This window comes from Cercospora kikuchii (genome assembly GCF_019650295.1).
Source record: "Cercospora kikuchii DNA, contig_00008, whole genome shotgun sequence".
NCBI classification, from domain to species: Eukaryota; Fungi; Ascomycota; class Dothideomycetes; order Mycosphaerellales; family Mycosphaerellaceae; genus Cercospora; species Cercospora kikuchii.
The window spans coordinates 388174-414665 of NW_025408589.1; the positions used below are offsets into that span (position 1 = coordinate 388174).

A 26492-nucleotide genomic window follows, 5' to 3' on the forward strand; every position below is an offset into this window, starting at 1 on the left:
TCAAGTGTCTCGTAAAATGCGTCTGTGGTGATCAGTACTTGGAGACATGCCATGAGTGTCGAAATGTCTCCCATCCCGCTCCATGCACCCTCAGCCTTGCGTGGCTCTAAGCCACATGCATCCTCCAACCTATGAAGTCCAAAGAAAAGTAGCCTCGAAAGTACCTCCCCATCTTCCCCAACTCAGCTAGCCTTTGCTGACATAAACACATGATCGCCAGTACGGCAACTTCCAAGCTTTAAAGTTGAAGCTCTCGACACCAAGCACCGATTGGGACATTTAGCGCCGTGACATCTGTCGCTCGAAGCACAGAAGGATGAACTGAGTTGAGAAAGTACAGTAGCAGCAGTTTTAGCCCTACTACTGCGGTAGTTTGGAGATGGCAGATTGTGATAAAGTCTCCTAGCTGCCGCGGCTGGGAGTCCGGTGCTCTTTTTGCTGTTTGCTTTCGTTCTTGCTGCTGGAGAAGCGCGGTAATCAGAAGGAGGAGGAAACTGAAGTTCTACGTCGCGACGACTGCGGGTGCGATCTTGAAGAAGAGAAGGAAAGCCAAAGAGCGGGGTCCAAACGCAGAACACTGCCAGGGAAGAACTTTGGGCAAGAGCGCATCGCGTCTGCTGTTCCTATCGCGAACAGCGACGCAGATACAGCCCCACGATGCGACAATCACGCGCATCCCACCTCACCCTCCTCCTCCTCACAACGCCAGCAACCCTCGCCCAACTCCTCTCCGGCGCCCCCGGCTCCTCCCCCTCAGGCTCAAGCGGCAGCACCCTCTCGAACCAACTCTGCAACAAAACCTTCTCCCTCGCCAACAGCACCGGCTTCTACCCTTTCTCACCCTACGTAACAGACGCCAACATCCCTCTGACCTGGGCCGGCACAGTCTTCCAATCCAACACCAGCACCTCCCTCTCCTCCTCCCCCCGCGTAGAATTATCCCTCTGGTTCAATACCGGAAATCAAAACTACACCGACTCCAACGCCTTAGGCTACGATGCCTGTTATTTATTCCCAGGTGGTTTAGCTCTGACTGCCGCATTCAAAGGACAAAATGATACGGGGGATTGTATCGCGACGATGGATGAGGCATGCGTAGGAGACATGATCGATTTGACGAATCTGTATTCTGCGAGGATTACAGGTCTTCCGACAGGGTTGAATTCTTCTTCATTACCGAATGTATGCAATCAACTCGCTCGCGATTTAACACAGAATTTCCCCAAGAGTTGTAAACCCTTCTTCAATTCAACTGGTGCGGCGCCGTATACAATCTTCGGCGGAACGCCTGCTTTGGGAGGACCATTAACAGGAGAGGATTCTCTCGTTCAAGAATCGACTTGTACGCTGGAAGATGATGTGAGTGGAGGAGGAACTGGAAGGGGAAATTATAGTCTGATGTGGACGCAATTTGGAGAGAACACGTTGTTCAATTATTTTGCGGCGAATTATTTGGTGGTGCCGTTGATCACGGCTTTTATGCCGATTGCGAATGAGGACCGGCCGGTGACGTTGGGGTCGTCCAAGGCGTTCATGTCGTGCGGGAGAGCGAAGAACTTGACTGAGGGAAGTTTGTCTATACCGGATGCGAGAGAGGCTGCGGCTTCGCTAGGTATATTGCCGAATGGCAATGGTACCGGGAGTGATCAAGGAGCTGCGGTTGGGAATGCGACAGAAGGAGCAACTGATGAGGGCGAAGATGATGGGGGAATCAGTGGAGGCGCAATTGCGGGCATCGTGATCGGTGTTGTCATTGGTCTTGCTCTGATCGCGGCAGCGGTGTGGTTCTTCGTGATTAGGAAGAAGCGGAGAAGCCATTCCGGAATGGCGGAACTGAATGGCCATGAAGAAAGCAAGAGCAAGGACGCGCGGCAGTATTCTGTCGAGGCGCCGAACGAACATGCGGTCTCAGAGATGGGAGGCGCATATCCTGAACATGCTCATACGGGATGGGACCATTCGCAAGCGGTCGAGCTGCCCACGTATCGCAATCCTGCAGAGCTTGGTGCCAAGTAGCATACGCTATAGCGCTACGTATTCTTGCATGTTCGTCGTATCGATCGTAGTATTGGACGTCTGGATCGTCGTGACGTTGTGCGGTATCCGATCTGGTGAATTGTGTAAGCGTCTCAGCAACATTAGTATATTCCTCATAAGCAGTATTGGAAGCATGTGTTGTTCTCCTGACACCAAGACATTACTGAGACACGATGTCATCGGTGCCGGTGTTGGGTTGTGCCTGTGGTTAATCGCAGAACTGGACGCCTGATCGGTGGCTGTGACTGGAAACATGCAGCGCGCAAACTTCCAAGTTTGCGACACCACAACATCGTCATTGTAAAATTTATACAACGCATCACGATGGATCGTGTGGCGACGCGAAGCATGATTTGCGAGATCTGGTCTCACAGCCACGCGCCACCACTGCGCCCAGCAGCCGCCCTGGCATTTGATTTGAGGCGAACCCCAAACCCTCCCAAACACATCCGAGATCGATATGACGGAAGATCGAAAAGATTGCGCGAGCACTTGCTACACGAGGCCGTATTCACGGAGATGCTCGAGAGTGCCATCGAGGAGATATCACAGGCTGCTGAGAAATTGTGCGCTGAGTCCGATGTTCTGGCAGGCGGTGCTCAAGCTGTAGCGACAAGCAATATCCAAGTCAGTAGTCATGCCATTTCGCATGCCGAGAGGAGGCTTTCGGGAGTTGTGCCTGCCGATTCACCGACAATCGGACGCACGACCGGGCCGGAGTGTTCTGACAGCGGCAGATTCGGAGTGCCTGAGCTGATGGACAGGAGAGGCTCACGCACCGAACACGCTTGCTGTTGTCAGCCCGAGGTATTATGCAATGGAAACCATCAGTGCAAGGAAGATCCTCTGAAGGAGTCTGGGGAAGATGAGCCAGAAGAGTCTTTCGCGAATAGGCCGAAGTCTGACCCAGTTCTGCGCATCAGCTGTTTTTGCGAACGCGGTCGGCACAGGTCCGTGGCTTTTGCGGAAGAAGTGGGTATGCGGCTCGCGAGGATGCATCAGGTAGGAGGGGTGGCAGCAGCAGGAAACGGAAGAGTGCAAATGGAGGTGAGCGTCCAGCACAGAGACGTGGACGTGACCGCCCGATCGCGAACATCGGGCCGTGTCGGGCGCGGTCAGAGTCGTGTTGTCGGTGCGTCGATGATTGCCGATCAGGAAGAGTCGTGACATGTATAAGAGCGAGTCTGGGGTAGCAGAGTCGAACACAGCTGAAACCCACCAGCTGAGCCAATCTCGGTTCTGGAGCAGCCTGTGGGCATTGTGAGACCCGACAGTTCTGAATGACCAAGGCACGCATGCCCGTTTGCGGAGGGAGAGGGAATGTGCAATATAGTTGAGGGGTTCTTTCTGGAGGAGGGCGTGCGATGCAGGTGCGGGAGTGAAGCCTGCTCCCCTGCCGCTGGCTGCTCTGCTTGTCAAACTGCCAGGCACGCAACGTTGCAGGCGCGGTTGGGCAGTTGACAATATGCGATGGCGAAAATGCGATGCGTCGTGTCGCGCGGCGGAGTGGTGGCCGCAGATTAGCCTGGGAGATGCGGCCCAGCAGCGCGTCGTCCGGTCCTGTCGATCATCAAGTGCCATTCAGCCCATTTCGTGCGTGCCGGCACCGCGAGGCAGGCTCGCAGGCACCATCCCTTCGGTTGCGCGCTTCCCCGTGGCGGCGTCCAAGGAAGCAGAGTCGGGGAGCAAACAGCAGCGCAAAGCTAAACGCGGATGGCCCGAGATTGGGTTCGTCCCATGCTGCGGGCGGGCTGCGGAGGAGGGAGTGGGAGTGGAGAAGCTTCCGGGGTTTGGCTCGATTCCTCGGTTTCGTGCACACCTCATCTCGTCCGCCAGCAGTTGGGGGGCGACGATGATGAGACCAGCACGGAAAAGCTCGCCATGGCCATCGCGTCGCATTGGACGGCTTGGCGGGAGATGGAGCTGCAATCATGCCATGCGGCTGCGCCAAGTGGTGTGTTCTGCAGTATGTGCGGAGCAGCGAGTGAAGGATGGAGTCGCACCACGAACCCAGCATCGCAGCATCGCAGCACCGCAGTGCAGTATACGAGAGTACACAGACGGGGAATGCGTGTGTGTTGCTAGCTGCAGGGGTGCGGTGTGCGCTATAGCGCTCCCATTTGTTCGAGAAGGGCGCGCATCGCGAATCAGCACAGGGCAGCATCTGGCGGTGAGATGCGCTGTCTCGTTGCCCAAAGCCGGCTGCCCACGGAAATTCTCACCTTCTGCCACTGCGACTCGTCTGTCGTAAACAGCCGGGGGAGGCGATCCTACTGGCCAGCGCCACCCACCGACACGCGACGTGGTCGACACTCGTCCCGCCTGCCGCGCTGTGAGCCCCAAACCTAACGGCCGCGCCTCGCTCCAGATTCTGCCCATCCCGGATGCACGTCTCTGTCAAACGCACGCGGCGGGTTTTGCGACGACCAGGTACTTAATCAAACGCCTGCCTCGCCCATTTCTTGGAACTGCTCTCCTTCCGTCATCACTCTACCACATCCACTCCTGCTGCCAACCATTACGCACTGTGCCCATTGAGATACATATACCCAATCCTGCTGCCTACTGTCAATCCAGTCCAGCTCACTCCAACACTACCACACATCAAGCCTCGGCACGCAAGTCTTCAAGACGTCTCCATCAACCATACCCTCTACCAAACAACCCACCTCCACCAAGAAAATGACCGACATGATGCCCGAACCAGCCTCGCGCACCACCATTCCACGCAACGACAGCTTCTCCGTCGAAGACTTCACCAACGCCTTCAAGGCCTCAGCCAGCAAATCCAAGACCGGCGACCGCTCATTCCGTGTCGCCGACTCCAACGTACCCACCGTCCCACCACCATCAAGAAGCTCATCAAGACCTGCTTCAGTCTACGGCGATCGGCGGAGATGATCCGAGCATGCAACGTCGACATCATGCTCAAGCAGGCCTTGACATGACAAAACGACAATGCATCTCATCACACACCAACGAACCGCAACGACACTTGCCACACACCAAAATTTTGTATTTACTTGGGAAACTTCTTCTTGCTATTCTCGAACCCCACCCAGCAGGCGATTTTATTTTTGAAGCATTGGAATGCTCGATACCACCTTTTGTAACGAAGCGGCGACTTCGGATTATTTTGTTTATTGGATTTGAATGCGGTGAACTGGAGACAACACAGGCGTTATGGAAAAAAGGGAAAGCTCTACTATTACCGAGAGCTGCAGCGGCTGAGAGCTGTACATAATAATGATTGTTTGAATCGAATACTGCATTTGGTATTGCGACACTCTTTATCATCGCATTTGGTATCACGGAGGACAATGGCTGCCGAACATGAAGCTGAAAATCAACGCCACTGCGGACCTCATTGTCGCCGCCGATGGGTGCATGCGATGCCGCTACTGCAAATACCTGGTAGACAGTACGTCAAAAACAAACCTCTTGCTCTTCAATGAGCCTCATCACACATATCGCGAAGTTCCTACCCCACAAATGCACAGTTCTCACTCGTTCTTTCCCCAACTTCAACTGGACCCCTCCAGCCTTCCTTCCGTCCTCCGATCTCCAACATCACCCGCAGACTTCTCCTCGCAACGACATCACACCTACCGCCCCACCATCTCGCATTTCAACTTGACTTCACAAATGTCTCTCTCTTCACAAAGTTACAAACGATCTCCTCATCATGCCTCGCTCCCCATTCTCCCGAACACCACATCCCCAAAACCAGTAAACCCAATATCTCCAGACCCATGGTCCGCAGCATCAAAGGGGTTCGCTTATCCTATATGCACTGTCGATCGGTATCGATAACAACAGTCGTACGTACCGAAGAAATTCTGAAACGCGCGAGTACAGAGGGACATGTGAACCGATCGACTGCAAAACATACACAAGGGAAAAGGAAGAAATAGCGCATATTCTTGTACCATGGACGTGCAAGTTTGGAATTATGGAGATCGTGTTAAACGGCTTTGCATTGCGTGTTGCTGTGCATACATGTTCCATACCATGTCTATCTTTGCTTTTGAGGACGCATTTGAACGGTCAGTGGTCGCGATTGGTGCCTACACACGGACTGATAGCCCAAGACTGTAGGCGTGAATGCATGCATGCATATGCTTGCTTGCATGTACTCTGCAAGCACCTCATTCGATCTCTTTTGCTTATGTTGCGCAAATCTTGCATGCTGACAAAGAGACTAGTGCAACGTCAGCATCTCACTCGTATGCAGAAGCAGAGAACACATCTCTTCTGTACCACTGAACGGTCCAGCTTGCCAACGTCTCACCCCAAGGACGGAAACAGAAGTAAAGGAAAAGAAAATACAGGTCTTCGGTCTGTCGATCTCTACTTTCGACTCCGATCCCCAGACTTCAACGTTCACGTTAGGCACAAAACAGCCCAAAAAGCGGAGAGCAGAAGAAGACGTTGTGTTTGTCTCAACCTTGCTTCTCGAATTGCACGTCGACGTAGTAAGAGACCGGCGATCTACACCTAAGCGACCAAACCGAGCCGTCTCTGTCGCTACGTAGCCTCTATCCAACAATAACCATTAGATGCCTGTTTCTAATATACAATTCTCTACTTTTCTCGTTTCTTCTAGGTTGAAAGCATCTCTTGCCTTCTATAATTAGCAAACGGACCGTGCTTACTACTAACAGCTTAGCTCTTCCACATTACAACAGTGCTAGAAAGTTATCAGTAAATGCGAATCGCAGGCTTTATACTTGGAACGAACCTGGACGCGATGAATGCGAAGCCAAGCCACGCAAGGACGACAGTTGCGATGGCGATGCCGTTTTCTCGATATTTCGAACTTGGCCAAGCTGCAAGCTGCTCGTCCACGAGTCTCTGATCCGGTCCCTTGATCTCGACCTCACCTGTAGCAACAATAATCGAAGCCGCGAGCGCTGCCGCGAATTTTGCTACGCTTCCTGCCAAGTTGCTGCACTTTCAGCCCAAGGACATGGCTTTGGACTCTTTTCGCTCCGGCCACAACAGATCGAAAAGCATTGCCATACCGAACAAGAGCTCCATAGCACCCCCTATTACTGTCATCGCCAGACACACGGCGACAATTTGGTCCACATCCACGTTGAGGGTTTGATCTTGCTCAGTGACATCGTCATGTCGATCTATGTACTTTTCGTCGGCGGCGTTCGGCATACCGGAGACTGCAGCGAGCAGTAAGGTGCTGGTTTGATACAGGACAAATTTCCTTCGTCGGGGGTAGCAGGTCTTGCCCCACATGTACAGTAGGATGCTTTGAATTTGTTCCATCAAATTTCAGAGAGGTGTAGACCGGTGACCAAAGGAGTCGTTGGTGCTTCGAATGGAAATGTGCCCAAAGTCGATAGGCGGAAAATGAAATTGGGATAGAAGGTGATTTGGTTTACGAGAGTTTGCTGCTAAAAGAGCATGTTGCGATTTCATCAGGCACGCGTAGCGGCGACAGCAGTGAATGGAAGCTCGATCCCATCAGCCGTTATGCTCATGTTGTTATGCTGTGCTGCCGGCACACAGAGCGTCCGTCGGTCCAGGGCGATGCATCGCAATGCAAATGGCCCTGTACAGCTTCGAGGCGGAAGTCCGCAGGTAAGACGCAAGTCCGCAGGTAAGTCGCAAGTCGCAGGGATCTGAATGCTACACGACGTAATACAGCGAAGGAGAAACTCGGACCACTCGCAGGCTATATGACCAATTGAATCGACTATGCAATAACTTGACCAGTTCATGCGAGCAGAGCGACAAGTAGAAGGGCTTCCGGCTCCGCCGACCGTCGTGCATAATTCCCTACCATACTGCAGCCTCCCCCGTTCTCGACTTCACAAATTTGTAAGCGCTGCTTGGTTATATCCCCGAAACGCAAACTCACTCTGAAGCTTGCCTCACGTCAGCAGAACAATTCACAACATGCGCACTGCTACATAAAGGCTGCTTCTAGACGACGAGAGCAATTATACAATCAGCTACAACCAACTTCGGCCAGCTACTCTCAAGCCACAACATGTGTTCACTCCAAATCATTTTCGGCTCCCACCAGGTGGGCGAGGCTTCCGACGAGGAGCTGCAGCGATATGTAGACATCCTCAAGAAGAAGGACATCAAGACCATCGACACTGCTAAAGCATACGGAGACAGCGAGAAGCGTCTTGGAGATATCGAAGCCTCCAAGGCATTTGTAATCAACACTCAATCACCTTCCATCATTCCCAAGGCACTATCTCGAGACATACTCGCCGCCGGCATCGACGAATCTCTGGCTCTCCTCAAAACGAACAAAGTGGACGTCTACCATCTACACACACCAGACGATCAGACACCGATCGAAGAGACAGTGGACACGATTCAAGAACTGCACCGTCAGGGCAAATTCGAGCGTTTCGGCCTGTCCAACTACCTCCCTGAAGACGTCCGCAAAATCCACGCATACGCCAAGTCTACAGGCGGCATCGTTCCGACCGTCTACCAGGGCAACTACAACGCATTTGCCCGTTCCATCGAGCAGGATCTCTTTCCCGTCCTCCGCGAGCTCGGGCTTTCGTTCCACGCGTACTCTCCAGTCGCAGGTGGGCTCTTTGCAAAGGACCCCGAAAAGCTCGCGACGTCCACCGAAGCCGGCCGCTTCGATGCCTCTCACATCGGTGGAGTGGTATACAATGCATTGTATAATAAGCCCTCCGTGGTGGAAGCTCTAAGGCAGTGGCAGGCAATCGCAAAGGATATCGGGGACACGAGCATTGGGCTGGCGTATCGATGGATCCTATTCCACTCGAAGCTCGATGCGCAGAAGGGCGATGCTGTAATTGTTGGCGCGAGTCGACCAGCTCAACTCGAGCAGACGCTGGAGCTTCTGAGCGCGAGTAAACCATTAGAGCAGGGAGTGGTGGAGAAGATTGACGTGTTATGGAAATTGGTAGAGGCGGAGGCGCCGCGAGATAACTATAATTCGTGGGCGAAGGAGAATCTTACCCCCGAAGCTCTCGCTGCGGTTTTTGATAAGTAGTTTCGAACTCTCTTCATTTAGTGTCAGAAGGTAGATAGCAGATGGAATATTGATTATTGATAGCTTTCCTCTAGTTGGATCGATGACTGACAGCGAGCCACTTACTCATAGCGCATGGATACGTTTTATCGGTGCTTACGCACTCGATGGCCGCAAAGGAGTCAGAGGTCGTTCTAGCTCCATCAAATGCGTTCAAGCCTCGGTGCGCGTACGTGTTCCTATTCTAATGGCCAGACGCGGCCATAGAAATGCGTCTAAAAGTCCCCATGGACATCTTGCTTAAGCCTAATATGTCCTGCGAAGACGCCATGGGAGCTATAGGTGTATCCCATTCGCCAAAAGGATCTCGATTCGGCAGTCTGCATCCTAAATAAGGATACACGATAAGAGAACATCGACTTTAAGCTGGAGCCGGGCAATTTGTGCTAAACAGCACAAGCTTCACTCAGCTATGACCGCCCGTCGCTGCGTTGTACAGCCGTGTTTCCCCGTTCCATGATGCCGACTTTGTTGCTGACTCAACCTTTTTTCCCCTAGCAGTTGTAAACGTAGCAGAAAACGATGATCTATTCCAAAAGCGCTCAAGTAAAGCCGTTTTGGTTTGTCTTGAACGTTGTATACATAGATCGGAGAATTTCCAAGTAATCAGTGCGGAGATGGCGGGTAAAGTTGATTCTTTGGGCCAGAGCAAAACAGCGTTTTGGTTTGTCTTGAACTTTGGATAATCTTGAATTGTGGAGTTGAGAGAGAAAAGAGAAGCTTTTGGTTCAGCGTAACGTTTGTTGCGGGTTTGTCTTGAACACTATGCATGTACTGTAAGTTTGATTTACTTTTCTCGGTAGTGGCTGGTACTCGAAGAGCGATAAGCATTCTATGCGCATGCTTCATATGTCGGGTGGCGTGAATTCGTTCGCGTAGTGTCAGCACGCAGGCATGCATTCATGCAGTTGTGAAAGGGGAAAATAAGTGCAGATCAAAGAAACGACATGTTGCCAAATCATGATCGATGTTGAGAGAATGCTTCTTCTCACGATTTCTTCAAGATCGATCATGCTCGATTCTATGCTCTCTTCCTCAATTCACTCCCCTCTTCGATAACTTTTCCCTCCCAACTCACCATCTCATCCTTCCATCTCCTTCTCTACTTCCCCGAACTCGTCCCCCCACCACTCATATTCCCACTGTTAATCCCCTCCCCACTAGATCCCACCGGCACACCACTAATTCCCTTTTCTCCCTTCGTATCCGTCCCCGCTTCAACTCCCACATTCGTCGAGCCCGAATCCGAAGCTACAGGAGCATAGCCTGGGTTTTCCGCGATTCCTGTGCCAGAGGATTTTCCTGGAGCGGAGGGTGCGCCGAGACCTTCTTCTGTGGAGGAGGAAGAGTGTTAGATGGAGATGAGGAAGAAGTTTGTAAGGTGTGGGAGATTGGTGGGTTCAATGTAGAGGAGGAGGATCAGAGAAACGAACTCTCAGCTTGCTGTTTTTGGAATTTCTCGCTGGCTGCTTGGCCGCCTCTGTTGGGGTTGTAGAATTAGCCTTCTTGATGTCTCGTGGTAACTTCGTGTCATCGCTTAAAGCGTGAAGCAGTTGATAGGACATACGGTGTCTTTGATCCAACCATGATTGCTGATTCCCGTCAAGTGGTTTGGCAATTCTTCGATCTTACTGAGAAGCTCTGCTGTACTCGTCTAAAATGTTCAATCAACAGAAAGAAGTTCGAGGCTCAATGACAATCGTCCTCATGCAATGGCATCTTGAAATGACGTCTCTCATCAATATTTGGTACTTCTTAGCAGTTTGAACGTCACCATACACGGCGCTTCTGTCGTGACGTCAACGATATCGACATCGACTCGTCCGTTCTGCTACAGAATTAGCGATTTGGCACGCCACCAGGCAGAATATGAAGACAGGACATTGGACGCGTGAACCCAACATATCTTGTGTGCGTGGAGAAGTGGCCGAGATGCCAATGTGTCGACTCGGTATGTCCAAGCTTGGTGGCTGGGTCTGCTTCAAGCACGCTAGCTGCAGAGAATAAAACAGAAATCTGGAAACGTACACACTGACTGTGACTCCATCGCGACTTAGGGTCTGTGCCCTACTTCCTGATTGAGACCAAAGGCCTTAGCTGTGCTACATAAGTCAGAGACGCGCGTAGCAGTTGGTGCCGTTGTCTTCACGAATGCCTCTTCCTTTTGCTAATCCCCACAATCTCCATGCCAGAAGAATCATGGACTGCCTTGGCCATATGGCGTTTTACGTCTCGGATCTGCCGCGCCCAGTACATGCACTGGGGCCACGGGCAAGCAAAGGGTTTCTGGTTCAAATGCAGCAACCAGTGTTGTCGCATGTCCCGAAAGTTGCCTTTAGGATGTAGATGCCGCCATTGTCCGCAATTTTCAAATGGGCATTGCGCACCCAATCTATTCTCTGTCATCGGAAGCAGCTTCCCGAGATCAGAATGCGAGAGGCTTCTGAACCACTGCAGCAACGCGGTGCTCCTGATCGTCCAGCTGATGCTCACTGCTGGTTGACCAGTCGCTGTAGTCGAGCTTTGGTGTGATTGGTCAACCAGCCAGCTCGGCAATTTACCATATGTGAGTATGCTGTTGAGTGAGGGTTGTGGGAGGATACTCAGCCATTCCAGTACTTCTGCGTCAAGGGTCCAAGGAATGTTGGCCGCCGCCCATCCAGGATTTGAAGGCAAAGCTGTGCTTGGTCTACCAGCGGACTAGCCTGGCACAGAACCATTTGGGTTGATATCAGCAGCCGCTTGAAGCATCGCACTCTCGTCCGCATCGTTCATGTCAAAGTCGTCGTCAAGTTCTCGAAGTTGTCCCTCAGCTTCAGCCATGACGGTGTCACCATGAATACGGTGATCGCCATTGTACTCCCCATTTTGATAATCATCGCGCATCGTGTCCGCTTCCATTTTCGCTTGATGAGCCTGAAGATCTTCGTAACTCCACGTACTGATTCCATCCTGCATTTTAGCAGGGAAGGGCTTGCTCATTTGCTTGAGGAATTTCTTCGCTGCCGCAACAGCTTGATCCACAGACATGTTTGCATCGCTCTCCATGAGTTCGTTGGCGATCCATTTGGGCAACTGAGTACGCTTCTTGCCGAATCGCTTGTCAGCCATAACCATGATACCGTAGTCGTCCTTGCCTCGCAAGACGCGTCCCAAGCATTGTGCGCAATGTCGCATGGCATCGAAGGACAAGAAGTCATTCTCGCGAATGCGATATGTCTCTCGCAGGAACTCCAATCGTGCTTTGAGGATACGTGATTCAGTATACTGGAACGGAACACCGATGCAAAGCACCGTCCTGCCGTAGTGGTGGTCGAAATCGATACCTTCAGATACCTTTCCTCGGGCGACACAAAGCAATACTGCGCCTCTGCCGTTGCTGCAAGCAGTCCTGTAAGTCTCGAGTGCCAGAGATGTCTCCTGACTATCTGGAGTCTCGACCAGAATGAGCTTGCTCTTCCAGACCTGATCCAAGATGCCCATGGTTTGCCACGCGGAAATCACATTCTCCATGTACAGATACGATGGGAAGAACACGACAAGACCGTCTGGCGTGAGCTTGGAGAATTCGATCAGCAAGTTGCCGTAGTTCCGAATGTTGGCGGGATCGCTTCGTGTCTGGAAGCCAGATGATATCTGGTTCTGATCAGAGCCTCGAGTCACAATCATTGGCAGGAATGATCGTCGCGCCAGTGTCATTGGATAGGACTCCTGTACGACTGCCGTGAACCCGAGCATCTTCGGATACATTTCGAGGGGCGATATTGTTCCAGAAGTAATGATGACCGAGCTGAAACGTTCAAAGACTGGTTTGATGGCGATTGCGGCATCTAGACAAGTGAAGTGGAGCACTGGATTGGCGACCGTTGCGGTATCGGATTCGAAGGGTTCCAAGATTAGCAAGAAACCTGTGTCGTATGTCGCCGCAAGAGTCGCAAAGGTTGCCACCTCTTGGAGAGGCTGGTAGTCCTCGATGTTAGTAAGCTCCAAAGTACGCACAAGCGAAGTGAGACGTTCCGCACAGAAGCGCAGAGGCTTCTTCTCGATGAACGTGAGTTCCTTCAGATGTTGCAAGAAAGAGGGCGGTGTTTCAGAAATTACGTGCAACGCCCTCATTCGCGTTTTCAAGTACTCGATGAAGCGCTTCAGGAACGCAGTGAAGTGCTCCGCTCTGCGAATATTCCCGGGTACAGCTTCCTTCAGCAAGTCGTCTGGCAAAGCAGGATTTGACATGAATGCGCCTTCATCGCGAGCAGTGTCTGCTTCTCGGAGGCCTTCGACCAATTTCGCATACTCGTTCTGCAGCTTCTCGGCATCTGTGTCTTTCATCTCCTTGATCTTGCGATCCAGATTCTCGGCCCCTCGCGCAGCCTTTCGTATTGAGTCCTCAGTCAGGTCAATGCTCAAAGACTCAATGCAAACGTTATCGATATTGTGGGCCTCATCGAAGACTACGATGCAGTCTTTTGAAAGTTCTCTGGATACTCGCTCTGCGATTTTCGGGTCGAGCAAATAATGGTATGAGTAGATGATGACATTGCAGAACGGCATCATGCGACGCGCGGTGAAGTATGGGCATTGCTTTTGCTGCTCGCCGTAGCGCAGCATACCGTCAAGTGTCCAGACGCCAGGCGGAATGAGGTTGTGGGGCTCGAGAAGGTCGAGATTGTCATGATAGATGCAGAGATCGACATCTTCGCCACGTTCCTTCTTCTCCTTCACGAATCCAGCAGTCAGACTTCGGCAACGGGCATCAACGACGGAGCCGCTCTTCTCGCGCTTGACAGATGGATGGAGACATAGATTTTTCCGACTTGTCAGCCCGAGGCCTCGGAAGTCCTCTTCGTAGCCTAGTTGATCTGTTCGGTACTTCATCAAAGCCTTCAGTTCTGCAAGCGCCTTCTCGATCTCGGACATGGTACGAGAGCAGTAAATTAATTTCCTGTGCTCTGGATAGTGCTGCTGATACGCGACGATGAGTGACAGCAGCGATACGGTCTTTCCAGTTCCTGAAGGCATCTCCAAGACGCAATGTCCTCCGGCGTCTAGCGTGTGCTTGAGATCACACATATATTTGTACTGCTCTGGATAGATTCTCGGGTATGGGAAAAGGACCGGCAGGTCCCCGATGAAGAACTTCATGATGGGCAAATGCGCGCGATTGTTGTTGAATTCTGTCAAGCCGCCGCTCTCGCCTCTCCTGGCCAAAGGCGGTTGCCTTCCACACGTCCCGTTTAGCGCGACTGATGCTGTTAGATGGAACTGTCGCGTACACCTTGAATATTCACATGCTTGAGATCTGATGTCTCTTCGATTGTATGTCGATGTCGATGTCGATGAGGATGGGAAAGTGTGATGTGTAAGGTGCACATTCACCAAAATGCAAGGCAGCCGCGCTAAGGCTGCCCGAGCGGCGCGGCACGACCCTAGCGTGCCGTTGTACTGGGGGCAGAGTCGAGGACATGACGAGGGCAGCGAATCGCTCTTGCTCTATAGCTAATCTTGCTCACATCTGGCCCCATCGTGCTGGTCGTGAAGAAGTTGCATGTGCAGCCTTAATATACAACTTCTCCTTTGCATGATATCCCAGGACGTGGAGTACCGTCGCCCACTAGCTCGCGCGCCACGATCTAATCTTATCAGTCATCAAACCCGCGTCATCGGTGGACAAATTCAACAAACAGTGCTCGCACGTTTAGACACCGGAGTTTGCCTCGTCTTGACGTGTATCGCAACCTCGCGTCACCACATACTCCTCCTTGCAAGGGCGCGCATGCAGCACTCTCGTTCTTTTGTAAACTTCTCTACCGCCCCGCGCACCTCGCAATCATGAGCAAGCGGGGTTTCAAATCGCAGGCCAGCAGTGGGCGGGTTGGCGGCGGCTTTGGAGGATTTGGGAGCTCTGCTTTCGCCTCAGGCCAGTCGTCGGTCCTCTCATACATTCAAGAACCAACAGATTACTCGGCAGTGTCAGACTCGAGCGTGGTGGTGGCTTTCAAGAATTTGTCGAAAAAGGACAGCACGACCAAAGCAAAGGCTCTCGAAGATCTCCAGGCATCCCTGTCTGCCACAGAAGATGTCGAAGATGCGATCATCGAAGTCTGGGTCAAGCAATATCCAAGGCTCTCTATCGACGCCGCACGCCGAGTACGCCAGCTCGCTCATCAGTACACTGGCCAGCTGTCAGTGAAGTGTGGCAAGCGGATAGCGAAGCAGCTGTCGATAATCACTGGACCTTGGCTGGCAGGCACTTTCGACAACGACCGATCTGTGGCGAAGACCGCAGAAGAAGCCCTGACTACTGTGTTTCCCACGCCAGAGAAGATCAACGGTCTGCGCAAAACATTTCAAGAATCGATCTTGCAGTACTGTCAGGATGCTGCGCTCAGCGAAACTGTCTGGACGCTAAGTGACGAGCGCTCTATCAGCGTAGATGATGCAAAAGCTACTCATGCTCGTGTGGTGTCCACGGCTATGTTGGTGATCTCAAGCCTGCTTCAAAATCTTCCGACCGAGGAACTGGACAAGCAGAAGCATGTGTACGAAGCTCTATTCTGTGACAAGAAGTTTTGGGAGTTTGTCAGCCACACAGATGCCAATGTGCGAAGAGCTGCAAATCAACTGGTGCAGCTGTGTTTGCAGAAGGAGCCAGATCTTATCGAGACAAATCTAGGCGCTGTTTCTAGCGCGTATATTTACGATGGCCTTGCGTCCGACCAGACAGGATCATCACTAAGTTTTGTCGAGACACTCGATGCGCTGACAACCAAGTTTCCCTCCGTGTGGACAACGGCTTACTCTAAGAAGAAGCCGGCACTCGGTCGACTGCGACAATGCCTCAAACACGGTTCATATACTGGTCCAGCTCAGTATTGGGATAGACTGGCCGAGGTATTGCGCAAGCTACCAGAAGAGATCTTGCCACAGACGTACGATGAAATTTCAGACCTGCTCTTATCGGCACGCGATGGTATCTGCAAGAGAGAGGAGCGCTTCAATTCTTCTTCGTCATGGCCGGTCTACTTCACCCTTGTCGACATTGTCACCCGCACAGCATCGGCTGAGGATGCCACCAAGCTACTTGAAGCGTTTGCCATCCCTCCTGTCCAGCAGTACCTGCAGCCAGCTTCTTCGACTGACAAGTGGACAATCTCAGGCCCGAAGCCTGCTTCCATTGTATCCAAAGTTGGCATCATCAACATGCTTCCACCTGTCCTGGAACAGCAATGGCTGCAACTGGCCGCAGGTCTAATAGAGACCGCCAAATTGTCACAGCCAGAGCAATCGAAAGACTTCGAGAAAAGTCAAAAGCATGTCGCGACAACAGGGGAGCGCTGGGCAGATCTGCAGAGAGAGCTTTTCACTAATGATTGTGACTTTCCCAAGTCCTTGATTGCCTGCTTTGTCCAAGCCAACACGGACATATTACGCGAGTGCGTGGCTCTCCTCGACAGTAGAAATGGCAAACCATGGGGAGCTGCTGCTGTCGTCGAACAGCAACTGCGTACTTGTGCATCTCACTTGCTTCGCGACCCGACATATCACGAGACCCTAGTCCGTTTCGTGGAGGAGACACTTCCACGAATCATCCTGAGTCCATCGCAACGCCATCTTGTGCGCTGCCTATTCGCGCTGCAGAATGACTTCAAGTTCGCCGCACTTTTCGAGGCAGCACTGCAGAGCATTCTAGAACGAGAGCAGAGCGGCGTAATTCCCCAGGAGAGAATGAACGCATTGCATGCGCTGTTCCCCGCAAATACTCCGTCGGCAGCGGTGACTGTAGCACAGGGCAGCGGTCCTCTACAAGCCTTCCTGCGAGAGCAGGCTGCTACCAACAACTTGGCCTACAGCACCATCGCAGACCTGCTCCGGCTGGGTGTAGTCTCATATGACACTTCGGAAAGCATGTTGGTTGAACTTACCAAGCTACTATCTCTTGAAGAGTCGCAAGCACAATCTGGTCTGTCAGGCATCGAGCATTTGTCGAGGACCAACGAATCTGTTGTCCGGAATTTCATGTCAACGTCCAGCGGTGAACAGTTGTTACCAGCTGTCATTCAGCTGAAGGACTCTGCCTCAGACTCTGTTGCTGAGACTGCTTCGACGTTAGCCAATCTGCTCACCTCGTCCTTCGCGGAGGCTACGACCGAATCGAAGTATGCATTAATTACGCAGAGTCTGGAAAAGACTACGCCGTCCTCTTTGCCGATCGAGACAGTGCTGGAACTGTCGAGAAAGATTTCTGGCGGCGAGACGAACTTGCAAAATCTCAAAGAAATGCTTCCCAGCACTGAGATCTGGAAGGAGTCTATCCTTGCTGTCGCGTCCACACCAAAGGCCTCTCTCGCACTACTTAGTGCACTTGGTGGAGCAGTACATTTGATGTCGACCAGACAAATCGACACGAAGCCTTCGTACGACAGCGAAGGCCTATCACAAGCGCTCAGGATTGCAATTTTTTTCGCTGGCATACTGAAATCGGTCTCGATTTCCACACTTCCGGAACAGGACGCAGCGAATGTGCTAGCTCTATTGAACATTTGTGTGCTACTCGCAGAAGATGCTACGAGTATTGTGGGTGCGAACGCGCTCTGGCGAGAGGAGAACTCGCACGATCTCGAGCACGAAGTCATGACTTTCGTTGTTGATGCCAATGAGGTACTTCGTACATACTGGACTTCCGTGAGTGACAACGCAAAGAGCAGGCATGAGGCGGATCTGTTCGTCGCTTTCGACACCTTGGTGTCGGCACACAAGGGCTCGCCATTGGCGTACTATGCTGCACTAGCTGCAGCAAAAGCGCACGATAATGCTTTCGAACTACACGGCTCCACCAGCGCGCAATCCAAAGCTAGCGAAGAGGAGCTTAAATCTAAACGCGCCGGGAAAGACTCGATGTCACTGATCTCTTACCTTGTTGGCTTCGCCCAGGCGTTGACGGGGAGCCAGTTGCTGACGAGAATGTGCAACGAACTGGTTGCCGATCTCACCAAGAATCAGCTTGATTCCCAAGAGGAGAAAGCGCTTGAGCAGCTTGTGTTCCTGAACGTGATCCTGCATACGCAATCGGACATCGTTGATACAATCGCGAAGCCGAGACTGATCTTTCTCGTCAAACACATCATCCCATGGCTGTCCTCTGACTCGTCACTGAGGGTCAAGGCTGAAACGTGCAAGATGCTTGGCTCATTGTTGCCCGCTATGGCCGACATGTATGGCGAACACTGGTCTCAAATTGTTGGCGTGCTGGTGTCATTCTGGCAGTCCGCTGCCAATGCTCCACGGGATCGGACCACTCTAGAAGAAGTGATCCTAGTCTCCCATGGCACACTGAGATTATATGCCGCCTTGAACAAGCTGAGCAGGAAAGATGAGCCCAATGATGACCTTGTTGAAGCCCTCAAAGAGAATGAGGGAGCACTTCGAGCAGGACTGATCTCACTTCTCAAGGCAGGCACTGAAGTACCTGATGCACAGCACCAGCCTCTGATGATCACAAATGAAGTGCTGGCCCGTCAGCTCGTACAATTGCCAGCTAAGCCGCTCGACGACACCGAAGAGCTCTTTCCGTTGCTGTGTGCACCATCCCAAGCACTCCAAGAAGCTGCCTTTGACCTGCTTCACAAGCATATTCCAACAGCACAAGAGCAAATCTCTCTGGATGCTGCGTTAGAAGATCGTAAAGCTGTCCTGCCTGACGAGCTATTATCACTAATCATGCAAGCTCCTGATCTGGATGCATTGGATGAGGACGCTTTCGAGCTGGTGGTTCCGCTTATACTACAGGGATATCTCTATGGGTGGCGACTGGTCTTTGATCACTTTCGCGGCTCCAGTTTCCGCGTCAAAGGCGACTACGTGGAACAGCTGAAAGAGGATGGATACCTCAATGGACTTCTGGAGATGAGCTTTGACGTGCTGCGACTAAGCAGCGGCCGCCCTGTGGATGCATCGAGCTTCGAACTCCAAAGCTACGCACCGGGACTGGAAGCAAACCCAGAGAAAGAGACGCAGTCGCTCTTGACCCATCTCTACTACCTCTCACTCCTCCACCTTCCAAGTCTAGTGAAAAACTACCTCAACAACGAAATCAAATCCCGCCAAGCACCCAAAACCATCGAAGCCTGGACAGCCAAATACATTAGCCCCTTGATTATCGAACAAAGCCTATCAGAAGTCTCCCAATGGAACGAGAAGACTGTCAAATCCGACCCAGACTACGAAGCCATGACCGTAAAAGTCAACCCACGCGCCAAAGAAGTCGTCGTCTCCTACCAAATCGACGAACAAACCATGGCAATGAAAATCGCCCTCCCAGAAGCCTACCCTCTCCAAGGCGCAAAACCAGAAGGCATCAACCGCGTCGCCGTCTCGGAGCAAAAATGGCGAGCATGGCTCATCAACTGCCAAGGAACGATAACTTTCAGCGTAAGTCCAACATCCCTCACATCCTCTCCCCTCTATAAACACTCTTCCCTCAAACGCCTCCCTAACATTTCTGCACAGAACGGAAGCATCATCGACGCCCTCTCCTCCTGGCGCAAAAACGTCGCGGGCGCACTCAAAGGCCACGACGAATGTGCAATCTGCTACTCCATGGTCAACGAACACAAAGAACTCCCCAAGAAACGCTGTCCGACGTGCAAGCATACGTTCCACAATGCTTGTTTGTTCAAGTGGTTCCGGAGTAGTAATTCGAGTACGTGTCCGTTGTGCAGACAGCCGTACCATTACAATTAGGTCTATAAAAATTTCTGTCTAGTTTTCGATGGAAAGGCTTTGCTGCTGGGAATTGATAGGTGCGCGATGTTCAAGAAGCGTCAAGTGATGGGGAGAGTCTCGCTGCGATATATAGATATAGATATATATATATATTCTCGTATGACTGTGATTCCAAAAATCCGCACTGGTACATTCGGAATGTCACCCAAGAGTCTTACAGAGTCACCTCATGAAAGTTGTGCTCAGGCTGACAACAGCGAACGACTTTGTTTCATAAGCTGCTATCTCAACGACAACGACAATTTACTATCGTCTCATCACTCCTCGCTGATGCAACCTCTCAATGCTCTTCCAAGCTCAAAAGCTTCTCCCCTCGCTTTGCAGCTCCTAACCCATTCTTCTCAATCAACGCACCGAGAACAACTCACATCTCAAACGAATCGCACAGACAAAACGATCTCAATGCACAACAAGATGGTATCTTAAATCAGCAGCCAACCGCCCCACCAGGTACCCCAGGATGAGTTCCCGCCGACGCCGTCGGAGGCGGAAACTGCAACTCCAATTCATTCATGAAACCAAAATTCGGATCCGTTGCTTGCCCCAGATACGACCACTCGGCATAAGTCTGGGGTATCGGACCATAAGCATAATCTTGCCATTCGTCAGGTTGATCCTGGGCATCTCGATCTTCATCCGGCACGCCTTTGAGACGGATATCGTGCACCGATTCCGGACAGGTGAGAATCGAGGGATCGAGGCCGGCCATTTCCCACGCTCTGGATTGAAGTGGAAAAGTCAGTTGTGTCATGTGTGTGAGAGGGAGGGTAAGCTTGAAGGTACGTACCTGTCTCTAGCTCGTCGGAGAAACCGCCAGGCTTGCGTTCCGCCCGGATGAAGCGGCCGTGGGTCGGGATTGCCGTCTTCGTGGGATACGATGCCACAATCATCGGAGCCAATGCATTTGTAGATGGCAAGGTCGACAAGTTTCCTTGTCTCGACAGCTTCTGGGTCGTTGGGATGGTCTTCCAAGTCGGTGATCAAGGCCATGATGCTGTGGAGAGGTTGATGCTGGCCAGGCCAACACCAGTGCCATGGTTGAAAATCGCGACGTTCGGCTAGTCGAAGGAAGCGATGAACGTATTCCCGGCAATAGACAATGACGCTGTTGACAAGAGTCAGTCGAGCTGCCTGTGACAGGAACGTGGATGGAAATACTCACCCAGGCTGCTTCTTCCGCAACGCAGGCAATAAGCCCTGTCTCCGCATGGGACCGTACATGACAGAATATGGCTTTGCTGCCCACAGAGCGAACAACATCTTCGCGAACTGCGCAAGTGCTGCATTGGACTCCGTCTGACGGAGTGCGCCAATGTCAGTCCCATCGCAAGGCCCACTAGTTGTGGTCATCTTCTCGATCAGGTGAATTTGCTCCGTTCTCGAATCCATGTCCTCCTTGATGGCTCGTGTGATCTCCAAAATGCGGTCGAGATCCTTCTCTGACAACAGACTACTGTGCAGCAAATGCAGAATCTCGTTGCCTCTTTTGTAGAAAGCAAAACGCCCTCCAATGAAGATACCGAGAACGGACTTGTTTGCGTTGCCGTGCGACTCGAAGTCCTCTCTGATGGCAGCAGCACTGATCTCGCTCACAGGTAGTACGTTGTATAACCTGCAGTCGAGTATCGGAGGCAGACCCGAAGCGAACGCCACCTGAGCGTCAATAGATACTATGGACCACCATATTTGCCTCCGGATGTGGACATCGACGTTGGAGAAGTGGCCAAATGTGGTGGGCTCTCGATGCAAGCCTATCAAAGTCAGTCTGGGAGCACATCCGTGGCATGCAAGGCTACGCACCCAACATCTGGGCCACTCGAGTCGCGACTCCAATAAATGAACAACATGTCAGCGGCTGCTCTTCCCGAAGCCATGTTGAGTCAACTATGATGAAAGCCGATAGTGACTGCAGCGAGGGCGACTGAGGGAATTCGGATAATCTGATGGCGCGCACAGCTCTTCGATATAGTCTTGATGTCAGTGTTTCACGACTGATGTTGCCAAACACGGTTTGGAGACGGAAGCGAGGGCACACTACTGATCCAGCGAAGAGCACAGCAGTGAGCAATGAAAGAAAGTGCACGCTGAGTTGATAGTTCGGATCTCGCGTATCGTACCTGCAAATATGTCAACACACGTGCAGAACGTTGAAACAACGCTGCGACAGACCAGTGCTGAAACTTCCTGACCTGAACGAGGAATGATGGGCCGTGGAACAATGATCTCTTGGCGTGATAGCCTCCCATATACGACCATATTAGCACTTCACTTTGCTCTTTGGTGGGCAAGCCAGCCAAGATCTCATCGATGGATGGGGTTTGAGACTGCAGCAGCGTGTTGTCTTGCGGATTCCAGGCGGGAATATTCGGAAACAGGTCCCCATACAATTCTCGTTCGGGCAATTCGTGCGGGGTGCTAACAACAGAGGAGCCATTTGAGTCAAGCTTTGTTGCAGTGAGGGGAGGCGAGGCCGGAAAGGTCTGGCCTAGAGGTCCACGCATGGAATCTGGAGGGCCGCCACGAGTGTAGCCTTTTTGGTCTCGAAGGAGGTCGTTGATCGCAGCAACCTGTGGCAGAGTCAGAGCCGGCCGGCTGTGGAGAATTTTGCAACGCTGATGATGTGCTTACTTCCTGGCTGATCAAGGCAAAATGTGCACTGGATATGTAGTGACCCTTCGTGTGTGGTCCTACGTACAGATGTCCAGTGTCTCTGGTCGGCGTGGTGCCGTCTCGACACGGCGAGGGTGGCGTCGGTGCGCAGAAGGGGCCATTTTCGGTAGGCGGACTCCGGTCGCTGCGTGTTGCTGTCCCTTTCTCAGCGGCCGTGGCTCACTTGTTTGTCACACTCGTCTTACTGCTGCTGGGCGGGAGGATGGGGATGTCGGCTACGGGGGCGGCGTGCGTGAGTTCGTACAGGCGGCTGGCGCGGGAAGCGAGTGATGGCGTCTCATCTGGGGCGGCGTCAGGTGGTGTCGCGGGCGTGTGAGGGTTTTAAGTAGACGGCGGCGCACCGATCATGGTGAGAGCGGCCGGCGGCGAGCGCGCGGCGGCGTAGGTGCAGGCGATGCCCGCGCGGGCACATCGTCCACAGTTCGGTCGTTCCTGCGAGCCGAATGAGCGGGCGTTCGCGGCAGCTGCAGGTGCGTGCTTGCCTTGTCACAGCCGACCTTCCTCTTGCCACACGGGATGCAGGAGCGCGGGGCGCGCGGGCGCGACGTCTTGGTGATTTTGGCCGGCGACGACATGGCGAGGGCGCGGAGGAGGACTGCAGAGGGTGCAGGCAGAGGCGGCGGACACGACTACATCCGCGCATCGTTCTAGAAAACGCCTAACGGTGCCGGCCCGAGAGCGTCTTTATCTTCACACCGCGCGAAGGGACCACACAGCAGCTGCGTGCGAGCCAGCGCGGTGCCCAAGTCGCGGCCATGCCAACCTTCTGGGGTACCACGACCGGGGTCATCCATGCTGGTAGGGAGCTTGGGACTTGTGCGGAGCCACCATGTCTCCGCGTGCCTCGATAGCCTCTGGGCTCAATACTCGCGGATCGTAATGGCTGTTGCTCGTAGGTGCCGCATGCATTGCTGCCGCCTCCCACGCCCAGGGTTGCGAGAGGTGCTGGTGCGCGTAGTGTTGCATGTACATGCCCTCGTGCTGACCGTCGACAAACAGACCTGGTGTACTGGCAAGTGGTGTCGGGTTGTGCGACCGGTTGTCCAGCGGAGTATTTGAGCTGGGTGTGAGTGACGACGGCGACGGCTGCCAAGATTCCGACATTCGCATCGCGCTATTCTCTCCGCTCGGAAGAAAGTCGTGTCGCATTGGATGCGACGACAAATACTGTGGGCTGAGCACGTGTGCCGGTAGCGGATGAGGCGCATCAAATGGCCGGTATGGAGGAGCGTATTGTGCTGGTGTAGGGTTCGAGGCATGTGATGTAATGTTCGACGACATGCCTGGTGGTGCCAGTTGCGGCATGAAGATGGAGGCAGGTGGGAGCGGTGATGTTGCAGGGTGATGATGGAGTGGGACAGGTGCTGATCCCTGGCGATAGTCAGGCTGCCCTGGCATAGGCATCTCATTCATCTGCATGTGGGTCCCGTCCTGCCGTTGACTGCTGCTCACGGATTGGGATCTGGTGTCAAGCTTCAGCCCTTTCAGTGCTGCCAAGAGGTCCTGCGCCTCAGGTTTGTCGGGCAGAGCGGGTACAGTCTGGATATTCGACTCCTTCAGTATCGAGTACAATGTCATGAGCCCATTGGAAAGCTGCTCTTGTTGCTCTTCCAAGTACTCGACATACTCGCGAGGGTAGGGAACGGTGTAGTGCCAATCGCTGCGTCGCTATGGTCAGCTGTTTTCCGAAGGTGGAGATGGAGCCATGACGTGAGGCAGATATGGGACTCACCTGAAATAGCAAGCGCTGTGGCTTTCTTTGCACCGCAGGCACGGATTCCCGCCATCACAAGTGCGCTTCTTCGCTCGACACCGTACGCAGGCTTTCTCAGCTCGCCCTAGATGAATCAGTGAGCGTGATCGTTTCCCCGACGAGGCACAAGGCCACAGTACCACGCAATGTCTTCTTCACCTTCTCAGACTGCCCGTCTTTGTCCAGACCGTCCCGCTTCATCATTTCGCACCAGTTCAGAAACTCTTACTGGACTGTATGCGAAGATGCAGCATACGATAGAGATCATGCAGAATGAATTTCGAGGAAAAATCACGTCGTGACCTACAATCTTCATCACCGGAGCATAGTCCATTACCTACCCGGACCCACACTCCGCTTTTGAGGAATGCCAGCAACAGCGCGTTGTAACACGCGTGTTCCCAAGGAGTGTCTCGCATGTATCTGAGATCTCAAGGCGGCCCCGAGGTGCGGCTCCGGTTTGTAGAATGTGACCACTTGAAGGCCACCGATTCTCAGAACATCTCGGGTTGGTATAGAGATCTGAGCTCGGGTTGCTTGGCATTGCTTACCAAGATCCCTACCTCGGGCCCGTTTCGTCGCAAGTTGCCAACAAAATATGGAATGGCTTGCAGTAATTTGTACTGCAAGGCCGGTTGCCCTGCGTGGACCCTTTCTCGAAGGCGCAAACGCACGTGTCTGCGGGTCTTCCTCCCCGCGAGAGTCTGGTTGATTGGAACTTTCTAGATTAGCGATTGTATTGGTCAAGATGTTCGACCCCAGCACGACTTGTCCACATTGCATTGCGCAAGTACCGCGGATGATGTGATACTGTGTAGGGCTCCATTCGAGCAGCTGGTGTTGCGAGGCTCGGTTTCGAGGCGGCGATTTCCTCGTGCGGTCAACGCGCGAGTCGTCTCTCGCGCCCGCTCCAAGAAGTGTTTTTTGGTCTTCGATCCGCGTTAACTCCAGAGGACCGACAATCGAGAGCGCTTGAGCATATTAGTACTGAGCTTTCGGGTCCGACGCAGTCACGACAAAGACAGAGCCTTGCACGAAATGTCGGAAATCGCCAATAGCTGCCTGACTGGGTACAGTAATATCCGTGCAGGGACGTCTTCCGATGTGGTTCCCGGTCGTCTCCGGGCATGGGAAGCGTTCTTGTCGCCAACACCAACCTGATGCTGGTCACAGTGACAAGAATCACCATACGTGATGTCTGTTGATTGCATTCGAACGCACCCGTTGGCATCTGCGATTTGACTGCGATGCAAAGTATGAAGATGTCTCGACGTCTCCGGACATGGGCCCGGGCAAGTTCGGGGCCGAGCCTGCCAATGTAGGACATTTCCCACCGATGCGCCGGCGGCGCACCGGTACGGCCGCCGGCGAATTCTTCCACAGACACATCTCGAGTCACTTCTGAACGAAGTCAACGCTGACATGTAAAATAATCAATGGTGTCAAGTGTAGTCGAGGGCAAGGTTCGCACAGAGCCCGGCTCTAATCCTGGCGCCCGCAATAGGGAATGTGTACGCGACTATGCATGAAACATTGCAGCGCGGCATCGAGGCCTGACCTGGAGTCGACTGGGCTTGGTGCTAGCCTGGGTATACAGCATGAGCGTGAGGGCATTGGCGAAGCCCATGACCGGTTAAGCATCGTTCGAAGGAAACTTTGAGTGGTGCGAGCATCCTCTATTCGTTCTGGCAACGGTTGATCCAAGCGGTGTTGTTTCGAGAGTCGGGTCGAAAAGCCTACTGTCGCCAGTGGAATTTGGCAAGCGCTCGTACTCTCCAGCAGTGGACGTGTTGAGACAGCCACGCCACGCACTTAGACAATCCACATGCCTTGCTGCGTGCGACTGTATGAATGTACGCGCATCGTGCTGAGTAGTAGAACATCCTTCCGACCCGTCCCCCAAGCTCTGACGTGGTCATGCCGGTGCTTCGTGCTTGCGCGACTCGGAGCTCGCCGAGACGTCGCCAGTTCCAGCCTCTTTGGCGGTGGTGTTCGATACTGGCGCGCAAACCTCGCGGTGATGGTCCAAGTTGAGAGCGCCAGGCTCGCTCAACCTCTATGATACGGCATTTGGCTTGCTGGGCTGCTTGGTCGAATGCAGACCTGTTCCGTTCGGTTGCATGTGCCGAGAGTCATGTGGAGCTTGAGGCCTTCTGATACCTCCTCTTGCTCTTGAAGTTGTATCGACGTTCCGAAGCCATG

The 26492-nt window shown here is 52.9% G+C and overlaps 8 protein-coding genes across 8 annotated transcripts; 4 read left to right on the forward strand and 4 right to left on the reverse strand.

The window, feature by feature from the left end:
• Positions 1–657: 657 nt before the first annotated feature.
• On the forward strand, positions 658–2016 carry CKM354_001134000 (uncharacterized protein; the record flags this gene model as incomplete). Its single annotated transcript, XM_044806824.1, has 1 exon — positions 658–2016. One exon carries the CDS (start codon positions 658–660, stop codon positions 2014–2016), a length of 1359 nt encoding a protein of 452 aa, XP_044662759.1.
• Positions 2017–4719: 2703 nt separating this feature from the next.
• Positions 4720–4938, forward strand: CKM354_001134100 (uncharacterized protein; the record flags this gene model as incomplete). Its single annotated transcript, XM_044806825.1, has 1 exon — positions 4720–4938. One exon carries the CDS (start codon positions 4720–4722, stop codon positions 4936–4938), a length of 219 nt encoding a protein of 72 aa, XP_044662760.1.
• A 1701-nt stretch (positions 4939–6639) lies between these two features.
• On the reverse strand, positions 6640–7206 carry CKM354_001134200 (uncharacterized protein; the record flags this gene model as incomplete). The annotated part of the gene is made up of 4 exons (XM_044806826.1): positions 6640–6661; positions 6716–6727; positions 6779–6920; positions 7062–7206. 4 exons carry the CDS (start codon positions 7204–7206, stop codon positions 6640–6642), a joined length of 321 nt encoding a protein of 106 aa, XP_044662761.1.
• Positions 7207–8047: 841 nt separating this feature from the next.
• CKM354_001134300 (uncharacterized protein) lies at positions 8048–9046 on the forward strand (the record flags this gene model as incomplete). The annotated part of the gene is made up of 1 exon (XM_044806827.1): positions 8048–9046. One exon carries the CDS (start codon positions 8048–8050, stop codon positions 9044–9046), a length of 999 nt encoding a protein of 332 aa, XP_044662762.1.
• A 2739-nt stretch (positions 9047–11785) lies between these two features.
• CKM354_001134400 (uncharacterized protein) lies at positions 11786–14227 on the reverse strand (the record flags this gene model as incomplete). The annotated part of the gene is made up of 1 exon (XM_044806828.1): positions 11786–14227. One exon carries the CDS (start codon positions 14225–14227, stop codon positions 11786–11788), a length of 2442 nt encoding a protein of 813 aa, XP_044662763.1.
• A 687-nt stretch (positions 14228–14914) lies between these two features.
• CKM354_001134500 (ubiquitin-protein ligase RKR1) lies at positions 14915–19825 on the forward strand (the record flags this gene model as incomplete). The annotated part of the gene is made up of 2 exons (XM_044806829.1): positions 14915–19513; positions 19592–19825. The coding sequence occupies 2 exons, from the start codon at positions 14915–14917 to the stop codon at positions 19823–19825; spliced, it is 4833 nt and encodes a 1610-aa protein (XP_044662764.1).
• Positions 19826–20294: 469 nt separating this feature from the next.
• Positions 20295–23112, reverse strand: CKM354_001134600 (uncharacterized protein; the record flags this gene model as incomplete). Its single annotated transcript, XM_044806830.1, has 9 exons — positions 20295–20586; positions 20655–20972; positions 21030–21618; positions 21668–21984; positions 22037–22434; positions 22496–22671; positions 22723–22818; positions 22879–22969; positions 23020–23112. 9 exons carry the CDS (start codon positions 23110–23112, stop codon positions 20295–20297), a joined length of 2370 nt encoding a protein of 789 aa, XP_044662765.1.
• Positions 23113–23323: 211 nt separating this feature from the next.
• CKM354_001134700 (uncharacterized protein) lies at positions 23324–24494 on the reverse strand (the record flags this gene model as incomplete). The annotated part of the gene is made up of 3 exons (XM_044806831.1): positions 23324–24197; positions 24270–24375; positions 24431–24494. 3 exons carry the CDS (start codon positions 24492–24494, stop codon positions 23324–23326), a joined length of 1044 nt encoding a protein of 347 aa, XP_044662766.1.
• Positions 24495–26492: the final 1998 nt, after the last annotated feature.